The 17,427-nt window shown below is 42.4% G+C and overlaps 1 protein-coding gene across 2 annotated transcripts in view; it reads right to left on the bottom strand.

The window, feature by feature from the left end:
* The window catches only part of tsc22d3 (TSC22 domain family, member 3), a 35,270-nt gene extending 18,553 nt beyond the window's left edge, over positions 1-16,717 (bottom strand). The window contains exons 1-2 of one of the 2 annotated variants that reach the window (XM_053429634.1): positions 15,853-16,717; positions 948-980 (exon numbers count right to left, since the gene is read on the bottom strand). In XM_053429634.1, the coding sequence (XP_053285609.1) occupies positions 948-980; positions 15,853-16,196 (377 nt within the window). In that variant the 5' untranslated portion in view covers positions 16,197-16,717. The remainder of the gene's footprint in view (positions 1-947; positions 981-15,852) is intronic. The other variant, XM_053429635.1, reaches the window with a different exon arrangement.
* Positions 16,718-17,427: the final 710 nt, after the last annotated feature.

Here is a 17,427-nt window from a genome sequence, read left to right as displayed (position 1 = left end):
TTTCACATTCCTTGTTGTCTGGTACGCGCTCGCTTATTCTCAGCTCAGGTGTTGCCAATGCAGCATACATTTTTTTGTGATTGGGGCGTGCACAAGGGAGTGAGACTGAGCTCTGTGTTTGTATCGTGAACAGTATCTGACGCCGGGTGGGAGGAGTCCCAGTGAAAACAACAGCCTTGTGCACAGTGAGTGGTCCCATGTCTGGGCTGTGCTCTGAGTAAAGGTGAACTCCCAGTGATGTCGTCATGTACCTTACTTCATGTTGTAAAACATCATAAAGCAAGGAAATAGGAACAAAGTGTCTTATTATCGTCTGCAGTGCTGCAAGTGTAAATTAGACTGATTATAGGTGTCTACTCTTGTGAGAAAAGACCCACACGTATACACGTATAAATACACAGAAGCTTATTTATGATAAATGATCTGCGTTCAGGCTATTTTTGAAATTAAGGAAGTGTCGCAAGATTATTTCCTTTCACATTGAAATACAGCTAACCACATTTTGAGGCAATATTCCTCCTGTTCGAGCCAGAAGGACGCTGTGTAGTTACCACAACATATTTCCTATAATGTCATGATTTCCCCAAAAAAAGTGTTCCGAGCCATCAAAGCCCAAATGATCACAATAACAAGAATCTGTGGTATCTGCTTTCATCAGAGCACAGTTCACCGGATACTCTGCGTCTGCGCTCGCCGTCCCCGAGGGCAGCCCCTCGCTTTGTATCAAAGACTGAGCGGAGAGCTCACGCCAAAACAGGAAAATTCAAAAATGAGGAAGAGAAAAGAAGAGGACGAGGAGAGAGATAGAGGGGGGAGGGAGGGGGAGAGGGCTTTCACAGCTGTTGTTAGGCAGTGTTTCCTCTGATAGGAGGAAACACTGCCTGAACTGCCTGAACATTGGCTGTACTCCCAGTTCTTTAAGTAAACTGTCAAAAAAACGTGGTTACCTTGAGACACGAGGGGAGGAGCTTGTTGTTGAGCTGGAGAAAACAAAAGTACAATAGAGTCTTAAATGACAATGGCGTGAAAATTGAAATGTTGTTTGTGGATCATTACCTGTCGTGGATTAGGAAAATGCTGCTGCGCGTGATCTGATCAAACTAAATACAACTTTCAAAGTGAATATTATTATCTCTAGGAACAATATCAAGGACACAAATGACAGTATCCTCAAGTATTTGTGTCAGACCCTTTAAAAGTTAAATAATAGATATACCAGATCAAACCCCCACCTGTTTCTAAGATGACACATCCTGAAACTTGCTCATTCGGATGTTTTGCAGGAGTAGCAGTGCTGACATCTGCAAAACATGTTAGCCACTTATCATGGTATCAAGGTAATAGGCAGAGTCTGAGTCTGTAATCTGTCCTGCTGCACGTCTCATAGTGTGTGTGACAGCAAGTGGTTAGGCTGGGTTAGACTGTCAAGTGGAAATCTGAATCAAAAATCTGAATATAACAAACAAAGCTTCCACAGAAAAAATGTGAAAACAGGAGAATTACCAGTGTAGTAATAAACTAGTAAAGTAAAATGCTATAGCTGACTGTTTAATTGCATCAAAGTTGACCTGTTGCCATGTTTAGATGATTCAAACTCTGGCTTCATTATATCCTCAACAATAGTTCACTGAATACATTTTTCTTTTTTAATTGCCTGTACAACAGATTTGACCTTGTAGTAATTATGGCTTTTTATGAAGAAATAAGTGAATAAAAATGTCAACAAAACAACACTAAGCAATTAAATCCTTTGATAATTGTTTAACACTGTATTCAAATTAGGTTTCTTGCCAAGGAATAATATTGATCTGATTCAAACTGTAGAACTAGGTTATCTATTCATCATAAGCTATAAAACAGATACATGTGTATATTCTTGTATGTTTATAGATACAGAATAAGTTATATATCAGATAAATCAGTGTATTGGAATAATTTGTGCTTTTTCAGTAGGAGGTACTCATTTCATTATCTTCAATCCAAAAAGTTACACAAATGAAAACGCTTGCAGGAAGTTGACCATCCACATTTAACTATTGTGGTTCCATAAAATGCAAATGTCAGTTAGGAAGGTGAAATGAGAGTGAGCACCAGAGACAAGACCTGTGAGAGGAGCCAAGCGACGCTGTTTTCAACACAATGATACAGATGTTATGAGACTTAATATTGCAGAAGGGACGAGTACTGCAATGTCTGACTCTGTTCTAGAAAGCTGATTTGAATATGAAAAGGAGGAAGTATCCTGCTAGTCTCCAGGTTTTTTTCCCCTCTTTTATATCAACCCTCAACAATGGGCGACTTTTTTGTTTGTGTTTTCTTTAATCAGGGCGTTTCTCTGAATTTCCCAAGAATAGCGCCCTTTCCCTCCAGCGGGCATTTGGGAGGTATGGATAAAAAGTGCACAAGAAATACAGCAAACAACTTCATCTAACCACTAACATCCCTGAAAAGACATTTACTGATCACCAGTGTTTTGCTAACTTGTTGGCTCAGTTTGTTATGTAACCTCTGGTGAGAACAGGCCTCTGTCTCGGAATCTAGATGAAACCTACAGATCATTGATGACTGGACTGTTGGAACCTTGACTTATCTGTTGCCCATACGCTGCAAACTGGGTTGTTTGATGGTATTGTGGTTGTTCCATTTTTTCATGGTTGTAAAATTGCACCACATATGTTGTAGATTAGCTTTATTGGAGAGATATGTCCTTCCTGCAGCCACTGTTTGCTAAATAAAGGACCAACAGAAGAAAAACAAACTATGCGCGCTGTTTCGTAACAGCTTTATTGTGTATGTGCACCATTTTCCCTCCAACACAACTTGATCCTGCATATGACTGCAGCCTACAGTGGAGCAACGTGTGAACTATGCTTAACAAGCCCGAGGCTGATGGTTCAGCAAACATGTTAGGGTTGAGCAGTGCAAGGGTGAGTGGAGAAGGCAGATGGAAATGTGAAGAGAGGAAAAGAGTCATGCAGCACACAGATGATTATGATTTCCTGTTAAATTCCTGTAAATGTGAGCCTCCACTTATGGCAGCAAGGAAAAGGATTCATAATGCCAGGGGCTCCTTTAAACAAACTCCCCATTAACAAGGTAGTCTCATTTAAAAAAACATAATTTCTTGTTTCTTTCAATATGTTTTTTCCATTTGGAATTGATTTGCTTAGAAATGTTCTCCTCTTCAGTTGCTCGGTTTGATAATTGCTGAGCACAGAGCTTTTAAGAATATGTCAACCATCAGGTCAACTATCAGTCCCCCAGCTGAGTTCGAGCTCTTAGCAGGAGATGCACCTACTGACGCCCCAAAAAAAAATCTTGACCCCGACTGACCTTTGAGAAGGGTTGAGACTCGGAGTGTTACATACATTTCCCTCTTTCCTCTCTCTCCCTCTGTCAGAACACTGCAGGCTCCGCTTCCATGTTATAACACCTTGCATTCAGGCCAGTGTGAAATCGGTCTTTGTTTGCAGCCCCCTGACAGACTCTTGTCCGAGTTGTTGATGGTTGTCTGGATGGAATTAGGTTGTTGGGTTTTTTTTGGTACTCGATTTTGGAAGAACAAATGAGGAAAGGGAGGGAGAGGACATTTCAGGCATTTGTCAACATTCCTCCCGGGCTCGTACACTTTCTTGGCAGGGACCTCGCTGCTTCCTCAGCCCAGCATCGGCACTGCATGTGTTTGTTTGCTGCAAAAGCATCTACATTATTTCGGGTGGCTGTTGTTTAGCTCAATCCCAGACTGTGTAAACACACCACAGCATGCGAACATAACGACGTGTCTGTGAGTCACTGTGCTCCATGACAGCATACTGGAAGGAATGCAGACGGAGGTCATTTAATTTCACTCGTGCTAATTGCGATGGCACAGTAAGATGGCTGGGCAGAGGGAAGCATAATGCCCCCATCAGATTCGACCACCGCAGGCTGCCCGGTTGGTACGACATGCCTCTCATACACTTAGTGACACAAAGGCACAAGTTAGGCCTTGGACAGGACACATCTTGTTATTTTTGCTCATTTACTAGAGCCTCGCACTGTCTCTCAGCTGGGCAATGACCAGGAACAATCACAGACTCACTGAAACTTAGCACAGGCGTTTATTTTTCCTCTTGCAGGCTCTCGTCTGCCATAAAGTTATCCAGAGAAAAAGAGCCTGGCAGGACAGGTCCACGTTTTCCTTCCACGGCTGCTGTTGCCTGCCAGTGGAACCAATCTGGTCCTCAGCCCTGCAAGCTTCTGCTTTTAGTTTTGTAGAACTGTACGCTTAATAAACGCTGATATAATCAGCACTATCTTTTCATGATCCTTGACTCACTGCAATTCCTCTATTGTTATCAACGAGGAACAATTTGCATTTTGAGTTTTTTTTCTTCTTTGCCCCTTATCCGTGCTGAGGTTGCGGAAGTAGCCGACCAAGTGGGGTATCCCTGGACATCCCTCTCCCCAGCCACCCCCCAATATAATCCCTTCAGCGAGTTCTGGGTCTACCTCAGTCCTGGCTGTGTGAGCCCAGTAAACCTCCAGTGGAATGCGTCCTGGAGGCCTCCTGATTAGATGCACGAACCACCTCCAATGTTCCCTTTCTACTTGAAGGAGCAGCAGGTCTACCCTGGGCTCTGTATGTCTGAATTGCTCACCCTATCTCTAAGGCTGATCCCAGCAACCTGACGGAGAAAACTTAATTTGTCTGATTGAGCTTGCGCCCATAGGTGAGGGTTGAAACGCAATCAACCAGTAAATCAAGAGTCAAGCTGAACGGTTCTATCTTTCAGCGTCTTCCTTTTTTCTTTCTCATTCACTACTCTTCTGTTTTTTTCCCATTACTGCAGGGACATTTAAAGCCAATGAGAGTTTGGAAACTTGGAAGCCCCAGTAAGAAACAGGAAACTGTGCAGTCAAAGTTTGATTATAGTTCATGGGGATTTGCCAGTCATTTAGCCTTTTCAGAGAATGTATACTGTAAACGTTAACTCAGGATGGCAGCTAGATGACATTCAGTTTTCTGCCAACCTCTGCTTTTGCCTTACGGGGGAAAAAAAGGCTTTCTTGATTTAGCAATGAAATTTATTGCATACCACAATTCATCTGGTGCAACAAACCCGTTGCACCAAAGCAACAGCAGGTTGCCCAACACGTCTCCCACTCAGTTTCCCAGCTTGAATGTTGAAGTCTCTCGCTCGCTTGTTTTTTCATATACTGTCAATGTTGTGCAAAGGCCCGATTTAATGATGCAATTACAGATGTCAGTGAAACACAAAAGTTCCCAGAGTTTGGGTGGGTGTTGTAAGGGTGTCTTTCAAGATTATGCAAATAAGTCTTTAACTCACCTATATGCTAATCTCCACTCAGATACTGTGGAGTAACTTACCAGTGTGATTTTGTAATGGGAAGTAGATGCCAGTGACTCAAGTATTAATCTATTTATACGTTTATTGATGTTGCTTAACTGTGTTTGACATGAACTCTCTGACCCAAACTGTTTCCTATTTTGCCTTTTATACCAACCTCATTACTATTTGTCCAATCGCATGGCAGGAAAGTCATGCTCGGAAAACGGTGACAGCCAAAAATCACCCATCCATCCCAAATAGTTCAAACTTGTTTAGTAGTGAGTAAGTGTAAAAAGTATGTTGTCAGTCTGCAGATGACCACTACATTCAACAACAGATCATGTGACTGGTTGCGGTGCTTTCCTGTGTACTCAAAAGCGTGATCTCATGACCTGCAGGAGCTCTGAGAACTAACTGTGGTCTTTCCCAGTGACTCTTTTTCATTTCTCAGTAATGGGCTGTGACAAAATCCGTTGCTAAAGTGTTTTCTAATACTGATCGGCATGTCGTGCAGAGTACAAGACATCTTGAGAGTGTTTGTGTAAGAACCTTTGTGTGTGTGTGTGCGTCTGTGTTCTTGGGATGAAGGGTTGTGGACACATTTGCATGTGTTTTGAGCTGAGGCAAGGTGGGTTCTGAAGTGCATCCTAATTTCCATTCTTTATAGTTTTGTTACTCTTCCTTGTGTGTGTGTGTGTTTGCGTGGGTGTATGTGTGCACGTACACTTTAGGTACATGATGTACCCAACCTGTGTGTGAATAATGACCAGGCTAATGATAGGCTTGGCTGAAACCCACTCCACAAAAGCAGTGTCTGGCTGTGTTGTGCTTCAGACTATTGTGGTAAGAAAGAGAAAGATTCAGTGTGGGATAACTGCGCTCGGGATTATAAAACAGTCGTCCAGGGAGACACAGATGGAAAAAGCCTCGGAATGAATTTGAAAATGAATGGTGGGTATGCCAGTCCTTTAGAGGATGCTGCCAGGCAAAGAATAGTTACATATCCACCAGAATTCCAGTTTTTTTTTATTCAAGCTGTTTCAATTTGGACACAAAATCACAGTCAAGCTTTGACACAGTCAGTTGCTAAATTTACTTTAATCCCCATGGATCTGCAGAAAGATACAGTCCGGAAAAGATTGTGTTTCCACATCTCAGCCAAACTTGAACTTGGCCTTCAGTGGCAGGCTAAGTTACCACACTCTCACTCGTCATGCAGTCGGAGAACGAGCGGGGATCCCGAGGTAATGAAAATAGGACTGGATGAAATTTGTATTGCTCTCCAGCCGGCAGCTCGCACCGCTCAGCCTGGGTGGTGCAAGTCTAATCACAGCATCATTTCAGCTTCTCTTCATCCAGACCATGAACTCTAGACAACACACATACTTTCCATTATCGGACTAACACTGTAGTACAGCATGTTGTTGTGTGCAAACTGCAGTCTGATGGAAATAGCCAGCTAACGTACATCAACCCAAATATAATATTAATAATATCAGGGGTCATGCAAGCGGTATGACTGTCTAATGTCTATTAAAAGAGTGTAATTATAATACATAGACTGTTTGATATTTAATTACTCACAGTCACATCCAGGGCTTTGTGTGTGTCTGTGTGGGTGTGTATATATGTGCGTGATGGCAAGTGTTGACAGGCTGCCTTATTATCTAGATAGGCGCCATAGCCATGGTCCAAACAGATAAGGCAGTGAGAGAGAGCTTTGGTCAGTCCAACGCCCCTTATGTAAGTCCAACTGCTGCCAACTAGAGCAAGTGAGGTGAAGGGATGGAGAAAGAGAGAATGAAGAAAGAATAAAAAGAAAACGAGGATAAAGAAAAGGGAGGATAGTTGTTTCAAATATACCAGGAAAGGCCAAAGAGACTTGCATAAACAAGAAGCATGAAAGGATTTTAATGGATGGGTGGTGCTACTTCTCTCTTTTGAAGTATTTGTTGGATCATTTTTGTAAGAACACTTCCTTCCTTTTGTTGTTGAAATATTTCCCAATTTGTACGTTCCACACCCTTCTTACAGGTGACTGTGTTTGGTGGAGAACCATGTAATTATTATTGATTTGATATTTATTCTTCTTATTTATTCTTGTTTGTTTTAGGACAGCTTCAGCGTTTCAAAATTGGTGTTTAGAGGCTGAAGCTCCAGTACTCTGTTAACATATTGCTACATGATGACAGCACTAAATTATGGTTTAGGGCCATAGCAAAGCAATCCTGACATAGTTATAAATCAATGAGCGAATTGCCCATAGGGCAGATTTCATTTTCACTTTCAGTTAATTACTTTAGTCTTTTCTTTACTACTAAATAATAATAATTTCAAAGTCTGTTATATTGATTTTATAAGAAGCAAAAACTCAACAGAATATAGTTACAATTCTTGTTAAATTATGACTTTTTTCCCCGTATATAAGAATTCTTTTTTTTTTCATAGAAATATTTGTCGATGACATCTAAGTGAGTTTTCTTCCCGTTACAAGCAATGTTGGAATGTTGAAAGCATATTTCTCTTACATGTTTATCTAATATGTTTTCTATTCAAAATAAGGGAGTGCCATACAATATGAATTTAAGTTAATTAAATAAACCGACCGTGATCAATCCCCTCTTATGCCTCACAAAGACTTTTTCCGACACACTCTGATCTCGAGGATTTGATTCAGATGACAACCTTGACATGTTTCTTATAGGCGTCTAATCCACCTCTGGAACATACTGTATCTCCACTGTCTGTCACACAGGACAAAAGAGCTTAGCCGGATTCAGCTGTGGTGATGTGTCAACAACAACATAATGCTGTGGGTCACCTTTACCTCACCTAGTGTGCATGTCTTCATGTTTGTGTGTGAGTGTTTGTGTTGCCAAGGGGTGTGTGTCTTGTCTACCAGACAGACACACAGACAATTTTCTAATCCCAGGGCCTTATGGCTGTTATTAAATAAGATAGGCTGATTAAAAGATTCCGAGAATTATTTCAAACAAAATAAATGTAAATAGATTTGCTATTTAAGTTGTGATGGAGCCTTTTCAACTAAACCTTAAAGGGTAATACTTTTGTAAAAAAATATTATATAAATATTTTATAATATTATATTAAAAATATTCAATATTACCTACAATTCCCATTAAAAGACCAGACATTTTTGAAAACATATACTATTCTTCTACGTGTCGTTCTCTGGTCTAACTTCTCACTTCAAACTTGTGCTTTTTGACCAAATATGATGAAAATGGCCCAAAACATAAAAAAGCCTAAAATAATGTCAAGGTTTCAAAGTTTTGAAGATGAAATATTTAATTCTGAGGGAGTATGTCTAGCTATAAGCTGCAAACGACTATTTTCTGTCATCAGGTGTATATGATGATCTCAAAATAAGGAAGTGCCAGTGTTCATTAATATGTCGGCCTGTGCAAAGGTGTACTTCACTGCATGGTATGTTTGACATGAAGTTGTTGGACGAGTGAAGTAACCACACTGTGATGATAAAGACTGAACACAGGTAATTGTATCAGCTGCGGTACAGGGTGTGTCTGTAGACCTCTGTCTGCTGGAGTCGGTGGAAATAATGGCATTCATTGTGTGTGTCTGTTTGTGTGTGAGTTTGTCAGTTAAATGTGTGTGATTGGGAACTAACAGTGTGCACCATCAACCGCTTGGACAGCAGAGACGGTCGAGCCAATAGAGGAGCTCTAAAAGGGACCACATACAGGGACTTTCATGCACATCTACACACACACGTAGCACTTGCACACAGACCATTCAAATGAGTCTCCAGGCAATCTTCGGGCACAGCACCAAGGGCAACCCATTCACACTGTGACAACACAACAAGTCAGTAACTCAAGAGACCCATTCAAAAGCCGTTATTGTCCATCCCTCTTTAAATTGGTCCCACAGTGATGAGAATCAGGCACAGGACTCATTCGTGGTGCAAAATCACCAAATATGTACCTGCACGTTTTAGAAAACCCAATGTTTTTTCATCAATGTTAATTATCTCTCGCTCTCCGACTGTCTCTTTTCAACACTGAAGTGTTTGAAGTCTGGCTGTTGAGGAAACCCATAAAAACAGCCTTTAAACGCACTTTTCATGGCTCTTTACATCCTCCCACAGACAAAGAATCACTTCCTCTAGCCGCACAAAGACAACTGCCGTCCACCTATATCTTAGAGTCCGACTACAAGTGTCAACAGCACACTATTTTTGTCAGCTCCTGTCTATGTGTTGTCTTTGCGCCTCCCTCCTGTCTGGCTGTTAGTCTACCTCTGACTCTCTCTCTCCCTCCCTCTGGCCTGACATTGCTCAGACCTCGCCTCCGTGCCCTTTGTTTGTCAGGGATTGGCTCGGCAAGACTCGCCTGGACATGGATCTGTGACTCACCCCGACATCCTTCCCCTCGCCTTCTCCCAACTAATCTCCCGACTTTTGTTTACATCCGTCCTCCCCCTGCCACCTGCAATCCGTGTAGTTATGTAACTCTCCTCAAACTTCTGTAGGACACGTAGTATTTTCTTTTGACAAGAGACACGCAATTACACAGTATTGTTTATTTCAGCGGCGGCGGCAAAAAAAAAAATGAATGAAATGTAATTGGATACAGGTTCTGTGGTCGGCAGGGATGTGTCTGACATTTTCAAAGCTTTCATGTGGGGCAGACAACTGGGAGAGACCATCACAGCAAACGTATCAAACTCAGCATATGTCTTTCACCTCATAATGATTGTGTTGTATTTATGCAGGACTCAAGACCGCACTTTTCTCTCCTGTGAATTTCTTTGTAGCAGTGGAAGGGATAAGACATTTGAATTTCAGCACTGTTGCATTAGTCATATTCAATCTGATACCAATGCATGCTACAGCCTGCAGCAGCCTTCTTATAAAAATACAGACACAATACTGCTTTAATTGTGCTGTATGTGTGTGGAATGCTGTTTTTTTCCCCATTCTTTAGAATTGGCCCGTAAAATCTTACAGAGGTTAAATAATACAGAGGAAACAGTGTTTAGTTGTCTTTATCCTACAGCTTTACATTCCTGACTGATTTATCTGCTTCTATTGTTACACAATGTGATCTGTATAAGTCAGTATACACCCAGGGTTGGTGGTGGGAGGAACAGCCAGATGGTATTTACCCACAGTTTTTGCAAGTCCAGATGTGACTCAGCACCTTTGTTTTTCCTCTCTCCCTCCCACGTGTTTCGAGAAAAATCTCGAAAGCATTTATTCACAACAAAACATCCAGAGGCAGGGTGCACCATTCTCTCTGAGTGAGTCCTCCCTGTGTATGTGTGTGTGTGTGTGTGTGTGTTGCCTTTGTGATGAGTATGCTATGCAAATCCAAGCCGTCAGTGTCTGGGCAGGTAGGACTGATAGATCATGTTATCAGGTGCATCAGACATGTAAATTAACTTAACCGGTCAATCTCCAGGAATATTCAATGTATTTTATTGTATGCTATTATTCTGTGCTGCAGATAATTCGTCCACTGTCATGCACTGATGCTTAAATGTGAAACTGAATTTGTTTTAGAGCCGACACAACGGAGAAGTTTTGAAATGACGCTGCAGACACCTTCGTCTTCGTTGATTTATCAGGCGCTGATGACCTCCTCCACAAGAAAACACTGATAGGCGAACCAACATGGATAATCAATTACAGGCATATTGCTGACCCTGTTGTTTTCGCCGATTATACAACTGCTCATATGCGTAGGAAACAAGCTAAATCACTGCAGCAAACTTCTATAGATCCTGTTAATGCAATGTATTCAGCGCTACATTGGGTGAACGTGAGTGGTCACTTAATGTGCATTTACAGGTCTGGTAGTATAGACAGGGATTAATACTGTTACAGAGCCAAAATGCTTTTGTGGAGAGAGGTCGAGTTCGAAATGAAAACACTTAGTAGTGTGGATGTCGGCCCTAATCTGACATTGAGTTAGAAAAAAACTCCATTGATAGTCATAGTTTTAAGGATAATTAAATATACATTTGTATGGATTTCCGGATGTTGTAAATTATCTTTTTTTTATATTGAGCTTTTTAGTCTTGATGACCACTCGAAAAACCTTTTTCTATAAGACGCCATTGATGTTCAGTATTTAACCCAAGGACATTTTGTACACGTGGCAGGGACACTTTCAATAACCTTTCCACACTCGATCACTGAACATAGGTCTCCACTCAGAAAAAACATGTATATATGGGGCAAAGCTACTTTGCGGTTTACACTTGGATTCACAAAGTGGAGATTTAGAAACCAGTGGGGTCTCTGACACAGCTGGAGTCTGTCTCCACTCAATCATGGGAGGGCCGAGGTCATGCTCAGTAGTTAACTGGGCCATAGCCAAAGGCCAGTGGTCATCCCATTCCGAAGTCCGACCTTTAACATTGTTATGACGCCCATGGTTGCCAGAGCAGAATTGTCAGAAGGACAAACATTCAAGTCGGAGCCGCAAATTAAACTTAGTCTAAGAGCAGATTTGTCTTTGGAGTGCTTCCAGATGAATGGTGCAAACTCCTGCTCAGCTCGGTCCCGTCTTTGACACTATGTTGCATCTTCTGGAGAGGCGGTGGACTAGTGGTTCGTCTCTGGTTCGACTCCACGGAGAAACAACAAAAAGGCGAACCAGGATTGATCTGTCCAAAAATCCAGGAGGATTCTCCCTACCCTGTCTAGTGCCCCTGAGCAAGGCACCTTACTCCCCCAACATCTGCTACCCGTGCGCCGTACATGGTTGCTCACTGCTCTGTCTGTCCTTCACCAGATGGATTAAAAGCAGAGGCTAAATTTCCCTACCTGCATGAGTGTGCCTGTGCATGTCTGTGCATGTGTTTGGGACAAGTAAATGTATCTTAATCTTAATCTTTGCCGCTGATGTTCTTTCTATTTTGTGTTTTGACTGACCGACTGGTCACAGACATGAAGTGTTTTTTGATAAATGTGAATGTGTCATCGCTGCAGGCTCCCCCCCCCCCCCCCCCCCCCCCACCTCTTGACCACGCCAGGTGATGGAGTTTACTAGCTGCTAAGTGCTGAGTAGTTGCCTGGGGTGAAGGTGTGTCACAGTGACTCTCTCGTTCCAGCCAAGTGTCGCCCCTCTAAGCCTCACAGGAAATCAGTACATTTCCCTCTGGTCTTATCCTGTGAGAATCACAGATCCCATCCCTCTCGGCTCCCTGGCTCTACCTCAAACGGGACGAATTCTCCTCTCAGCACATTTCTGTGGCCCTTGAATCATTTACATAACAGGTTCGCTGCCGCTGCTTCATACTGATGTATACTGAGTGTCAAATGAGAGTGATGGCTTCTGGGTAGAATGACCACCCATGTTGAGGTCAAAGTAAATAAGTGCGGCAGGGCTTTCATCAGAAGCTGGGCCCTTCTGAAGTGAGCACTTGAAAAATGCATGAACTTCTGCAATCCTCAGCTCAGCAAGGCAGCTTTCTCGTCCCAACTGCTGGGATTAGACTTTGAGTCGACGTTAGAATGAATGAGTGCATTTGTGTTTCTGCTGGAAAAACCCACATGGGTACACAAATCAATGTTTTAATCCTGCGAGAAAGCCCCTGCATGGAAGCCACATGATCGGTGTGTGTGACTCCCCCTCTGCAGAAGGGAAGGTTCAGGAACAAAGTGTTCTGGCTAAAGACTTTTATTTGTCAGGCAAACAGTTGGCACGGACAGGTGCGCGGCCCCTCTGGCCAATGACACGACTGAGCACATTGACTCTGAGTCAGAAATATTGGCACTTATAGCATTATCTTCCTCACGCCTGTGACATGTGAGCTCTATGACTAATTCAATCATCTACACTGGACAGATAAGATGAAAACTTTGAACACTGAATTGTTTGCTAATAAAACCATTATAAGAATATTCTACAAAACTGTACAACCATGAAACCCTTGGTTAGTGAATAAGAACTGAATCAGAGCAGTTCAGAAAAGCTTCCAGCAAAGCCCTGCCAGTGGTCATTAATAAAGGTAGGACACTGTAACCACCGAATGCAGGGAATAATAAATCCTCTTAGCACATCCAATAAGTTTGAGAACAATTCATATGCACCAAAAGAAAAGTTTAGTTTGAGAAGCTCTATTTGTTCAAAGGTCATGCCAGTTGGAGCTGGCAGTCCTGAACTCAGAGTTTCTTCACCTGTTGTTCTTCATCCAACAGAATCATAACGACACGCCCTCGCTATCATAAATAAATCAGGAACAGATTGTTCCTTCGTTGAATAATGCAGCTCCGATCAGCAGGAACAATATCAGCTGAAACGGTGTCAAATTAATGAGCCTTGAAACAGCTGTTGTGTAACTTCAACAGACGGAAAAGTGTGTGGACGCTCTGCAAATATCTCAGGCCGTTTGTCAGGTGTTAAAACAATACAAAAAAAAAAAAACTGTTGCTCTTTCCATCCGTCTGAGAGTTTGGCACTTATTCACTTTTTTACACACAAAAGCCACCAAATCAAGTTAAACCATCACGTGTTCTGCACCATAAATGTGTTTACTCCTATTGACTGTAATCAAGTAGAAGCTATCAATACTTTGGGCGATAAGAAGAGTCTTAAATAGCCCGTAGCACAGAACAAGTTAATACAGGTTAAAATGTAACTTACTTGGCAATTCTTGGGTAGTCTGAGTGTGATAACGTGCTGATAATACGTCTCAGCCAGAGAACATTATGATATGATATCATCAGCAAATAACTGAAACCTTGATAACATATACATGTTCACTACAGGTACATTTTATCAGGGTAGACATTAATCTGACGAGGAGGGAAATTAGTTTTACGTGCGATTTGTTAATTCATGTAACTCAGAAGAAAAAATATTCTCAAGTATCAGTACCAGGGGAGGACTTGTGTTGGTAAGTTTTTGAAATGTTTTAGTTGATATACTGTTATTCAATTATTTTATATTATTCGAACATAGTTTCCTGATATATATATTTTTTTTTTATTATTTTACTTCAAATATAATATGTCAAGAGCTCAGTTGTACAGCTTCATAGAGAGTCAGTTTGGGTATAGACAACAGTCAGTTGATTTGAATGTACAGTGAATGTCAAGAAAACAGCCTGTTGACAAGAAAGTAATGTACGCTTCAGGCCAAAGTTCAATTCTTATCAAGATTCCTTTTGTACCCCATAAAAAACCTTTATTACCTGATTATCAGACCCATGTTATCCTACATGTCTGACACATATGTTATGACCCTTTAACACATATCTCTGTTTTATGGACTCAGGTAACTACAGCACCACAATATATGACATTCAAAGGTGGCCACAATAACAGTTTTGTGTTGTTGCAGGGCTATCTGACGTTTTCCCGGGAACATCTCCACATTATACTGCTCCGATAACCGCACACACGCCATGTGTAATGACAGCTTCCCCGCTGGCTCGGGTTCAGGAGTTCAGCGACGGTCAAAAACTGTTGCCGACTGCAAGGGTGGTAACTGTTAATTTGAGGGCTGAAGTCATTTGACGGCAGCTGCCAAACAAACCATCACAGTGCCAACAGCTTTGTAGCGGGATATTCTCCTCCTCGCAATACAGTGCGAAGTGAGCTGCCAAACACCAATTTAGAAACACTGTTTGGTGGAGGCTGAGAGGGAGTTGGGCCAGTTTTAATTGACCTCTTACAACAAAAGTTATTTTTAATTGAAACAATATGACGAGAACCTGTTGTTTTGGATTAAGGTTCGTTCTTGTTTACCTCTGTTCTCTGGCATGTTTTTCTACTATTGTGTTGTTTTGAAGTAAATACCTTTTGATAATGTTTCACTTCTACTTTGAAACTGAATTTAAGAACAACATCTCTTTCTTCAAGTTAAAAATACGTCTTGCAGCTATTAGTCATCCTTGAAGTGATTGGCCTCGCTCAAAGGAAAACACCTTATAATGTTAATAGAGTTTCGCAAATGGACATATCGCGTTATGTCGCTTTATGTAACGTGTAAGATGTGCTGCGTGACGGACATGGATGTTGGAGACACCGTGAGCAGCATAAATGTTTGTGCATCGTGGTTTGTTTTGGATGCACATTCCAAATACTTTTTATTTGAAATATTGGTAAGAAAAAACACAAAGTAAACCTGAGTAAATTAAACAAAACCTGACCCAATCTATGTTTACATCAAATGGTGTGTAGAAGTTATAGATGTGCTTTTACACAGTATTATCGGTGAGCCTCTTTCTGGCCTCTACTGAATCCATATCAGTAAAAACTTATGTCAGCCTTTTTAGAGGAAAGGGCTAATCCAAGAAACCAGATTAGTCTCCAAAATTGCTGCTTCATTGAAGCAAAATATCAGCAAGACGATGCTCAATATGTGCAGTTCCATAAGAGGTGAGGTGGATTTGGAACTGAATGTCCCAAGCATCAGTTCAGACAAATTTTCAGCTGATACATACTAAAAAAAGACCTTTTAAATTCAGTTGCTGCCTTATCAGATAAGCCTGTACCCATCGGTTAAGAGAACACCAGACGTACCTGTGAAAGAAGAGCAGTATGGACAGCATGGTCTGGTCAATGTTGCTGTTGCAGATCCCCTCGTTGAAAAGGTAGCATGGGTCCCTAACCACCGACTCCAGGGAGTCCTGCCTCATGATGTTGTTCAGCTTGTCTGTGTTCAGGTTCTGGTACACTAGCTGGTTGCGGAGCTGGCGGAAGTGACTGACACTGGGGCTTGTTGGGCTTCCAGGCAGGGCCCCCCTGGTGCCCTGGAGGCCCTGAGCCGGACCGCCGGACCAGGAGTCATCGCAGCCGTTGGCCAGGTCCAGGCAGCAACTGCAGCAGTCCAGGCCAATGGGCGAGAGGCAGTCATCCTCTGACATCTTGGAGGACAGGTGGATGGAAGGGCAGGACGTCCAGGTGAAGAAGGCTAGACGCTGAATAACACAGACTGAGGTGTATGTGAAAAACAGAGTGAAAGTCACTGTCAGTATCAGGCTGTGCTCTTCAGCTCTGGCAAGGAGAGGCTGGCAGGCAGCCTGGGCCGGTGAACAGAGATCTGTCCTTTCCCCACTTCACGGCCTGGAGGGCTAAATGCAGGTTGAGTTCCTCCCTGAGAAGTGCAGTCACGCTGGGCCACTCTGCCGGCTTCTATCCCTGAGTTTCCCCTCCTGTGGCTCTGCTGCGTTTAGCCTTTTGTCCTGGGCTGACGCTGCTGCAAGTGTTGCTACTGTGGCAGGAGAAAAAGTGAACGCCCCACGCACACACACACACACACAAACACTCGCACACACACTCACTCACACCGTTTCAGCAGGAGTGCGCTTGAAAGCAAAACCCAGAAGCTGCTTGCTGCTTATCACTTTTTTTCTCCCTGCACTTTTTTTTCTTTGGTTGGCGTGCATAGAGACGGAGGGAGGGAGTAAACAGGGACAGGGACAGAGGGAGGGAGCTGAGGGTGGGGAAACCATGTGATTGGTAAGAAAGCATTGTTGGCTCACGTACCGGGCCCTCCTCTTTCGCTTTTCAGCTCAGCAGTGCAGGCATTAGAGGGAGGGAAATACAGAGGGAGGGGGAGAAGCATCCGAGCATGCTTAAAACATGTGTACTTCTGTCAGCTCCACCCTGCCGGCCTGACAGCACAAGGAGTGGCCAAGTGAGGGCGGCTGCTGCAACACCACGAAGCAACCATGTCTGTCTCGAGGATTTGAGAAGAGATGAAATTAAAAACAATATTTCCAGGAGAGGTTCAAGTTCAACGAAAACAGTTTTGAATCAATTGTTTCCTGCCTTTATTTATTGAGGAAGTAGCAGTTGTCACATATATTTCAAGCCCCAGAAATGGATTGTGAATAGGTGTAAAGATTTTGTTTTCCCTCAACCAACAAGGTTATGTTTTCACCAGGAGAATTTCAAGGACCTTTGGGGGCCCAAGGGGAAAAGGGTCAAGGAAGGGCCCCTCATTGAAGCATAACAACCCTCAGTTCCTCCCACAACAGAAGGACATACCAAACATAATTCATTTACAACTTATAAATCTTAACAACAATCTTAATAATATTAACATTTTAAAGTTTAGCCGCAAACAACCACGACCACCTCAACATTGCATAG

This window comes from Pleuronectes platessa, chromosome 8 (genome assembly GCF_947347685.1).
Source record: "Pleuronectes platessa chromosome 8, fPlePla1.1, whole genome shotgun sequence".
Taxonomy (NCBI): domain Eukaryota; kingdom Metazoa; phylum Chordata; class Actinopteri; order Pleuronectiformes; family Pleuronectidae; genus Pleuronectes; species Pleuronectes platessa.
This window is presented reverse-complemented; position numbering and strand designations above follow the sequence as displayed.